General features: G+C 39.0%; 1 protein-coding gene across 1 annotated transcript; it reads right to left on the minus strand.

Annotated features, from left to right (window-relative positions):
- Positions 1–6,377: 6,377 nt before the first annotated feature.
- On the minus strand, positions 6,378–8,939 carry LOC139332194 (uncharacterized). The gene is made up of 2 exons (XM_070963930.1): positions 8,031–8,939; positions 6,378–7,562 (listed from the first exon to the last, which is right to left on the minus strand). The coding sequence occupies exons 1-2, from the start codon at positions 8,937–8,939 to the stop codon at positions 6,378–6,380; spliced, it is 2,094 nt and encodes a 697-aa protein (XP_070820031.1).
- Between the last annotated feature and the right edge of the window lie 1,461 nt (positions 8,940–10,400).

Here is a 10,400-nt window from a genome sequence, read left to right on the forward strand (position 1 = left end):
GTACCTGGGTATTGATCAATGACTCCCTTAATTTTAAACCTCATGTGCTGAACCTGGTGAAAAAACTGAGGCTAAAACTGGGTTTTTATTTTCGGAATAAGCTGTGTTTTTCTTTTAATGTAAAAAAGCGTCTAGTTGCTGCAACTTTTTTACCTGTATTAGACTATGGTGATCTCTTGTACATGCATGCCTCTGCTCAGTGTCTCCATATGGTTGATACAGTCTACCATGCATCCCTAAGGTTCATTACAAATTGTAAAGCACTGACTCATCACTGTGAGTTGTACTCTCGGGTAGGATGCCCCCCCCCCGGCGACCCGTAGGCTCCTACATTGGTACACCTTTATATACAAGGCAATTCTTGGTCTGCTTCCATATTACCTGTGTGTTTTCATCACGCAGAAAAACACCGGGCAATATTCACTGCGTTCTCAGGACCTCTTTATGCTCTCTGTCCCAAATGCTCGGACTGAAATTGGGAAAAGGGCTTTTGGGTATTCTGCACCCTCAGCCTGGAATTTGTTGCAGAATGATTTAAAACTGAAGGAGCTTGTGTCTTTAAATGTTTTTAAATCTAAAATGAAGGACTTGGAAGCAGTTTCTATAGGATGTCGATGTTTTTAGCTTGACCGTTTGTACAAATTACTCTCAGAAACACTCGTCTTGATTTATTGATAGTTTTTCTTTATGCAAATTTTAGTGATTGTGAATTGTACTTTGTCTCCCTGTGTGTCTCTGTCTGCAACTTTGTGTTTTTGCTGCTGACCGTCTTGGCCAGGTCTCCCTTGAAAAAGAGATTCTTAATCTTAACGGGACTAACCTGGCTAAATAAATAAATTAATAATAATAAATAATAAATAATAAATTAAAAAAAATAAAAAAATAAAAAATTGTAAAAATAAAATCAGGCCTATGGGGCATTACATATCATTACATACAATCCATTTTCCCCAGTATGCTGTAAATTGTTCCAGTTTAATCATGTCATCATCTTCTCCATTTTATAAATCCCCATTGTAATTTCCATTCATCCATTTAAAGTTGGACTCTCATTTGAATCTCTTTTCAACCATTTTTGAGGTGTATATCCAAAATATGGAGTCTTAATTTCTCGGGGTATTTCACAGTCCCAGAAAATATGGTAGTGGTTTGCGTTTTGATGTCCACGGTTTCTCCAGCAGATAGGACGGTTATTATCATATTGGGATTTCCGACAGGGTGTAATAAAATACCTTTTCAGGTTCTTTCCAGCCAAACTCTCTCAATTTTGGTGAGCTGATACACTTCCATTGAAACCTCCATATTGTCGCCCATTCTTCCACAGAGATAGATTTTTTCTTTCCTTCTCCCACTTTGTTTTAATGTATGAAGTCGATTGTGTTTGAAGATTCAACAGACTCTTATACATGAAATGATTCTGCTACCAGTATATGAATTATATGCTTTTCTGAACAGTTCTATCAGACATTTACTCGTCTCAGTTACATTTTGACCTTTGTATTAACATAATGTCACTTCTGAAAATATCTATAGAAGTCGTGGTTCAGCATCTCAAAGCTGAGTAGTGTTTTATGAGGAGTGTTAATTATATTGTATAGGCACATTATTCTTTTAGCTGTCCAGTCCTTTGTGTCCAATTTATTTGGTGTAAAATCTGAGTTATGTGCACACCATTTGAGAATTCCAATCTCTCTCTCTAATTTATATCATTTCATGATCATTTTCCATATTTTTAAGAGTCCATTTTACCCGTGGATTATGGATAGTATTCACACAACTTTGTAAATTCTCATCAGCTAATATTGCCTGTATGGGAATGGAAGGTATTTTTGCTTCAACGTTTTTCCCTTGAGCAGTATATGATGAGTTGCACTGACATATCATAACTCTCACTTGTGCTGCAAAATAATAATCTCTAGGATAAGGAACATTGACAGCACATCGTCCTTAGTTATATTTTTATTTTTTAACAAACTACTGTTATTCTTGTTTATGTTTTTTCTTACCTTTTTAAACATTTGTTGTATATAATCTGTGTTTGTCTGTATGTTTAATTGCTTCTGCAACAAAATAATTTCCCAATTTGGGATCAATAAAGAAGCAGTCTAAAGTCTAAGTCTAATTGAAGGCCTCATTTCTCTCTTGCTAACTGAAACATCTTAAGATGAAGTCTAGGTCTTTTACTAGCCATAATTGTCCTTTATAGCATTTTATCCCATTAAATAAATTGATAAACATATTGCTGTAAAAACGCAAGAAATTTTGTTCTTTTTATTTTTCATTTCCATTTCGCATCTCACCAAGTCGTGTTGAATCCAGTCCCATCACCTCACTTAGCACACAATCAATATAAAGGTACTAAAAACAGGGAGAAAGTATTTGTGGATCATTGATTTTATTAACGGTAGAGGGAAGAATACCAAGAAGAGAAAGAACTGAAGAAGACAACTTTTACCATTTCTCTGACTGGATGGACACAAAGTCTGCCATCCTGCTCCTGTTTTTTACTTACTGTGCTTTAATCAAAGTTATCGTTACTCTGTTGTCTCATTTTCTGCTGAATTTATATTGTATGAACTTTTCTTTTTTGCGTTCACCACATGCATGCAGGAGTTTTCAAGGAGTCCCCCCCCCATATCAGAATGACAATGGGAGTAGCCAGACCTTTCACCAGCTCTAACACAGTGCTAAAACAAAGCGCGGAGATAGGTCTAGCTATGGAAGACTAGGTTCAGTGAATCAATGTTGTTACAATACCAGAATTTTCAACTTCACACACATTTACACACACAGAGGATACATGGTCAAGGTTTACACCTGACAGAGAGAGAGGCTTTTTTAAGGCTGCTGTCTTTGCTGAATATGTTTCTCACCGGTGTGCCTTGTGTCTGTGTGCAGCATTTGAAGACATGCTGGAGAATCCTCTAAACAGCACCCAGTGGATGAACGACCCCGAGACTGGCCCCGTCATGCTCCAAATATCCAGAATCTTCCAGACTCTCAATCGCACATAGAGCCTCCTGGTGACCCCCTGTGTGACTGTGGCAGCTTGTGTGTATGTTAGACCATATTGGGATGTGTGTATGTATGGATGTGTGTGTGTCTGAGTGTGGCAGAGACACAAGTATTGTTTTTGCCTTGTAAAGACAAAGCCTGAGGCGTAAAGTTATGAATTAAGATGTTCTACATATACCTATTTATAACAGTACAGTAAAAACACTTATACAAAACAATGTTAACATAAACATTATGACAGTAATAATAAAAAAATGAGATTTAGTATGTTGTTTTTACATTTGAATGAGAACAATTTATAGTTATGACAGATTTGATTTATTTTATATAATTTCTCCATGTGCAAAAATGACATCAAACATCAATTTAATGTTTAAAAAGAAAACTGTTTTTGTATGTTTCACAATATTTAAATATCAATTACAGTTTCGTCTGTCATCAGTGGCGAGTGTGTGGAAGACTTTTGTCAGCATCGTGTTTTATTTTTTTCCCCATTCATCTCATTTTCATCAAGATAACTGCTTGCAATTGAGAGGCTGGTGGTCAAAGTTGACATTTGTTTAGCTAATTGACAATTAGGCTCTGAGACACGTCACCGCTCTCTCCATTCATGCCTGTAAGGTCACTGTAAGTCAACCGCCTCCCAGTTTAAAGAGGAGAACGTTTATCCAGGAGCCTCGTCAAGAAAGTTTATTTGACTTTTTTTGTCTTTTTAGACAAAAGCTGTACACTAAACTGTTTGTGTCTTAGTCATGTTTTTGAAAGAAAGTTGTATATTAGGCCTGTGCGTTTGTTGTCAATGTGCTCTTGAATGTCATATTGTCATGTTGCGCTCATTTAGCACTTGTTCACCTCTATGGATATCACTCACTGCAGCACTGAGGAGGTGAAAAGAAGAGGCTGTGGTGTTTTTGTCTCAAAAGGCTGTAGTGGGATGTTTCATGAAGCTGAGCCTAATGTAAAGGGCTCTGCCTTTTTAACCTTTCAATTTGAATGATAAAAAAACACACGTTTACTTCATACACACAAAGAAATAATAGAATTTAAGACCCAACCAGTGTTGGTCTTTAGACTGACTTTTTTCTTTTCAGAGCAATGAACATTTATGCTGTCAAACCAAACCAAAATGCCACTATATAACCTGCCTTGTCATTAGTTGTACCCATTGAAAAACCTCCTGTATTTCTGTGCAATAGCAAGGATTTTTGTTGACCTGTAAAGAAATATATTTGATTTGAGTGTTAGAGGTGTGTGAACTGCAATGGGTAGTGGTGTTACACGATATTAGCCTTTGCATTGAGTACTTAAAATCTCCAGCTACAAGAAGGCGAGCGTAGCCTCTCCTGGTTGTACCGAGGATTAAAAACAATATGGAGGGTGGTGTGTTTTGCCAAGCTTTCGAGTGTTTTTATTCAATATTTGAAAATATGGTATTGATGTGACTTTCTGCTCAGGGAGGCTGAGATTGTTTTTCTAAACCTGTCGTCATGGCAAACCTCTGCTCACCCCCTTCTAGTTTGGCTTTTGAAAATGGCTTTAACCAATCTGTTTAGAACTTTAGCTTATGAACAAGAGCACCACAAGACATGGTTTCGTAAATGCAATATTTGAAAATACTTAAATGTTTTTCGAGAGAAGTGTCTGAACTATGTATTATTACATTATTTATATCAAAGCCAAACTAGTGACTTGTTCTTATTTATAACATTTTTAGCAAACCTCGAAGCTAATCTTCAAATGTGAAAAAAACTAAATGATTCAAATGTTGTTTTTACAAACCATTATTAAGAAATGTGCTTAATGGACTGGTAGGTCAGTGTAGCTTAAAGCGGTGCAACACATTTGAATGAAGGAGGATTTCTGCACACTTTCTGCACTGAAGCGGACCTTCATCACGGCCACAGTGACCAGCTGTCTCACCACCTCCATGCTTTGCACCCGCATGCATACCAAACTGTCCCGTAACATCTTGAAACAAACATTGGGAGATTGCACGTTTCAAGAAAAAAAGGTCCTCAGAAAATGCAGATATCTCGTCTTTGCAAACGGCCATCAAATGGAACTGAAAAGAACAAAATGGACGTTCTTGCTGAGGGACACGGAAGAATTGTTGGATTCACAGGTGTTATTTTCAGCCAGCTTTCATGCAGGACTATCCCAGATTAACAACCTATGCAATATACTCTCACAGTCTGTTCATTCAAACAGCCTCATGGCGACTGGCATCTAAATCACTATTGCATTAAAGTTATTTTTTGTGGCTGCAATCTTTGGAATCTGTGTCTTTATTTGAGTGAGTGATGGGTCAGCAAAGTAGAGGCAGGAAAAATCTGCTGTTCGCTACCACATTTAATGGTCATTTTGGCGCCCACAAAGGCTCATTCTGACAATGTAAGTGTGCAAATGGACAATGGCTGATTTCCTTATCACTGCTTCAGTTTCACTGTGCTATTGTTAATGTTGTCACTCATACCTGTTCACTCATGTGCTGTGAAAAGGCATATTGTACATTATGTGTTTGTATATACACACCTTGGTTACTGCACATATTTGCAGTGCAGATCATGGGCAAGATTTCAATGCATTGTCTCAGGCAGTGTTTTATTTTTGATTTGTTTCATTTTATTTTGTTCTTTTATTTTTGTTATTTGTGCAATTTTATGACACATCTTTTCTACGTTTTCTACCATATTCACATTGCAGGGGGGGCTGGAGCCTATCCCAGCTGTCAGCAGGTGAGAGGCAGGGTACACCCTGGACCGGTCACCAGTCGACCGCAGGGCAACACACAAGACACAACCATTCACACTCACACTCACACCTTTTTGAATTATTTTTAGAATTAACCAATTAACCCAATGAGCATGTTTTTGGTCTGTGGGAGGAAGCCGGAGCACCCGGAGAGAACCCACACATGCACAGGAAGAACATGCAAACTTCACACAGAATGATGCACTCCATCTGACGGGGATTGAATTGCATTAGGCTCCCCAGTCTGTCTGCAATGCTGATGTCTCTTGTCAATTTTATCATTATAATTTTAGTCACTATCACAATTTTGATTCTAGGGGGAGTGACTTTATATTCTGTTACAGCGTACAACACCCTCTGCCCTTAGATCCCCGACCTCAGATGATGGAAAACCTCAGGAAGAGCAACAGGGGAGGGATCCCTCTCCCAGGATAGACAGACATGCAATAGATGTTGTATGTACAGAATAAACCGAAACCAGATTAGATTGATTGTCCGCATGTATGAAGAATGGAGTGAGACATCAGACTTTAGGGCTGCTGTCATCTGGGTGATGGCGGATCGTCAGAGACATGCGGTGCTGCTGTGAACTGAGGTGGACTGAACTCTGGTCAAGGGTTACCTTTCCCAGAGCTGAGCCTCTCATATGTGATTTTGAGGGAAGTGTGACTTCTAAGCAGTTCACGATATTCAGAGTTAACGTCACTGTGCCTCCTCACCAGCTCAGTATATTCCTTTTGTAGCTGGTGCAGAGCCTTTGTGTTCTCGTCCAGGGCAGTCTTTCTGCTGCAGTACTTCTCACACTTAGTGCTTTCTTTTTCAAGAGCAGAGGACAGTTGATCCACTCTTTGCTGTAACTCAGAATTTTTTGTCTTTTCATGTTTTAGGTCATCTTTAAGTTGTGCCTCTCTGAGCTTGCTATCTATTTGTAGTGCTTTGAGTTCATGTACTGTGTATTGGAGCTTGGCGATGGAACATTGATTCTCAGGGATGGCATCATTTTTCTTTGACATCATCTTTTCAGGGTGCTCAGAGAGAGAGTGGAGTTTAGACTTCATTCTGTTATATTCTTTCTCCACAGCCTTGAATTTAGCTCTGATGTCTATGTTTTCAATCCTTATTGTCTGCATGTCATACATCAGGCACTCTGAGGACAAAAATGCCTCTTTCAGCTGGTCACTGAGGATTGTTAGATGATCAGTTCCAGCCTGCTTTTGTAAAAACGCCTGCTCAAAGCGCTTCTGTTCCTTTTTGAGACAGGACCTTAAATATGTCTCTGTGTTCAGACTCTTTTCTAAAGCCAGAGTCTTCTCTGAGAGCTCCTTCTCTTGTATCTGTATCTTTTTAGACACTCTCAAGAACTTAGCCCTTTCCTTCTCAATGGCCTCCTTAAGTCTACTGGGAGATTTTCTGTCTTCCTGAAGCTGATTCCCCTCATTAAGGGCAGCCTCAAGTTCAGCCCGCAGTATTTTATTCTCAGAAGCCAACTGATGGTTTTCCTGAGTCAGACGGTCCAGTTCTGCTTCCTTCTGTTGCTGGGAGACAGCGGCCTCATAGTCCCCGTGGTGTTGACATTTTTTTACTCTGACTTCTTTGTGTTCAGAAACCTGGTTAAGTCTCTCCTGCAGTGAGGAAATTGTGCTGTTCTTGGTGGCAATATCACTTTGAAGAACTCCAATATTGAAGTGCAGGCATTTAATTTCATTGTCTTTCTTCACACTGTCCTTCTGCTGCTCAATGAGGCGCTTTATATAAACATGAAGACCGTCTTTTTCAGCTTGCTCCTTCTTCAGAGTCTTTGCAAGAGCATTTTTTTCAGCTTGCTCCTTCTTCAGAGTCTTTGCAAGAGCGTCTTTTTCAGCTTGCTCCTTCTTCAGAGTCTTTGCAAGAGCGTCTTTTTCAGCTTGCTCCTTCTTCAGAGTCTTTGCAAGAGCGTCTTTTTCAGCTTGCTCCTTCTTCAGAGTCTGTGCAAGAGCGTCTTTTTCAGCTTGCTCCCTCTTCAGAGTCTTCGCAGGAACATCTTTTTCAGCTTGCTCCCTCTTCAGAGTCTTCGCAGGAACATCTTTTTCAGCTTGCTCCTTCTTCAGAGTCTTTACAAGAGCGTCTTTTTCAGCTCGCTCCCTCTTCAGAGTCTTTGCAAGAGCGTCTTTTTCAGCTCGCTCCCTCTTCAGAGTCTTTGCAAGAGCGTCTTTTTCAGCTTGCTCCTTCTTCAGAGTCTTCGCAAGAGCATCTTTTTCAGCTTGCTCCTTCTTCCGAGTCTTTGCAAGAGCGTCTTTTTCAGCTTGCTCCTTCTTCAGAGTCTTTGCAAGCGCGTCTTTTTCAGCTTGCTTCTTCTTCAGACTCTTTACAAGAGCATCTTTTTCTTTTTGCTCTGGCCCCAGAGCTTCTCTCTGTCTTGCTCTGTCTTCCTTCTCCATTGACTTTTCTTGAGCACTGGAGGAAGAAATGGACGCATCCTCAGATCTCTTGTAGTCCTCACTGCCCGCTCTCGTTCCATCAAGAGTCTTTGCAAGAGCATCTTTTTCTACCTTCTCCAGTGACTTTTCTGGATTGCGCTCCTCAAAATAATCCCATAGACTCCCATCACCCTCAGTGTCCATACTCTTTCCAACTTTTTCTGAAATCTCCGATATCTCTTCTTTGATTCCCTCTTCAGTACTCTTGTCACTCTCCTCTCTAACAAAAGTGAACATGGAGGAATTTCTCCTGCCAATTTTGTTTACCTGATTTGATTGGCTATTCAGGATAATTTGGCTGGGTAGCTGGGTCTTCTTCGAAGTTTTTGCAAAAGCATCTTTTTCTTTTTGCTCTTGCTCCAGAGCTTCTCTCTGTTGAGCTCTCGCTCTGTCTTCCTTCTCCAATGACTTTTCTTGAGCACTGCAGGAGGAAATGGACTCATCCTCAGTGTATTCCTCAAAAGAACTGTCATAGTCCTCACAGTCCGTTGTCATTCCATCCAGAGTCTTTGCAAGAGCATCTTTTTCTACCTTGATCAGAGACTTTTCTGGAGTGCGCTCCTCAAAAAAATCCCCTAGACTATCATCGTCCTCAATGTCAATACTCTTTCCAACTTCTTCTGAAATCTCCAGTATTTCTTCCTCGATTTCCTCGTCATTACTCTCGTCAGTCTCCTCTCTAACAAAAGTGAACACGGAGCATTTTTTCCTGTTCATTTTGTTATCCTGATGATTTGATTGGCTATTTATGATAATTTGGCTGGGTAGCTGTGTTAAAACTTGACTTTTTATGTTTTAGCACGACAACAACAAATGTGTCCTTCCAACAGTATGTATCCTCTATTAATGCCAACAGTGTGTGTCCAGCAAGTAGTCAAGCAGTGAAGATCAAAGATCAAAGATCAAAGATCAAAGGCACAGAGATGTCACAGTCTTCTAATTCTACAGAGAGATTCTAAATTCCACAGTTTTTTTTTTGTTGTTGTTGTTGTTGTTTTTTTACTGATATTCAGCATCATTCAAATATTTTTCCTGCATTATATTTCAGGAACTGAATGTGTATGCTACAAATCTCAACATTTTGTTTAACTAAATAATACACATATGACAATGAAAACAGGAAGGCAGTGATCTTTGCTCTGCAATAAAATTATTTTGTAAAAATAAAATCAGGCCTATGGGGCATTACATATCATTACATACAATCCATTTTCCCCAGTATGCTGTAAATTGTTCCAGTTTAATCATGTCATCATCTTCTCCATTTTATAAATCCCCATTGTAATTTCCATTCATCCATTTAAAGTTGGACTCTCATTTGAATCTCTTTTCAACCATTTTTGAGGTGTGTATCCAAAATGTGGAGTCTTAATTTCTCGGGGTATTTCACAGTCCCAGAAAATATGGTAGTGGTTTGCGTTTTGATGTCCACGGTTTCTCCAGCAGATAGGACGGTTATTATCATATTGGGATTTCTGACAGGGTGTAATAAAATACCTTTTCAGGTTCTTTCCAGCCAAACTCTCTCAGTTTTGGTGAGCTGGTACACTTCCATTGAAACCTCCATATTGTCGCCCATTCTTCCTCAGAGATAGATTTTTTCTTTCCTTCTCCCACTTTGTTTTAATGTATGAAGTCGATTGTGTTTGAAGATTCAACAGACTCTTATACATGAAATGATTCTGCTACCAGTATATGAATTATATGCTTTTCTGAACAGTTCTATCAGACATTTACTTGTCTCAGTTACATTTTGACCTTTGTATTAACATAATGTCACTTCTGAAAATATCTATAGAAGTCGTGGTTCAGCATCTCAAAGCTGAGTAGTGTTTTATGAGGAGTGTTAATTATATTGTATAGACGCATTATTCTTTTAGCTGTCCAGTCCTTTGTGTCCAATTTATTTGGTGTAAAATCTGAGTTATGTGCACACCATTTGAGAATTCCAATCTCTCTCTGTAATTTATATCATTTCATGATCATTTTCCATATTTTTAAGAGTCCATTTTACCCGTGGATTATGGATAGTATTCACACAACTTTGTAAATCCTCATCAGCTAATATTGCCTGTATGGGAATGGAAGGTATTTTTGCTTCAACATTTTTCCCTTGAGCAGTATATGATGAGTTGCACTGACATATCATAACTCTCACTTGTGCTGCAAAATAATAAT

This window comes from Chaetodon trifascialis, chromosome 6, assembly GCF_039877785.1.
Source record: "Chaetodon trifascialis isolate fChaTrf1 chromosome 6, fChaTrf1.hap1, whole genome shotgun sequence".
Lineage (NCBI taxonomy): Eukaryota > Metazoa > Chordata > Actinopteri > Chaetodontiformes > Chaetodontidae > Chaetodon > Chaetodon trifascialis.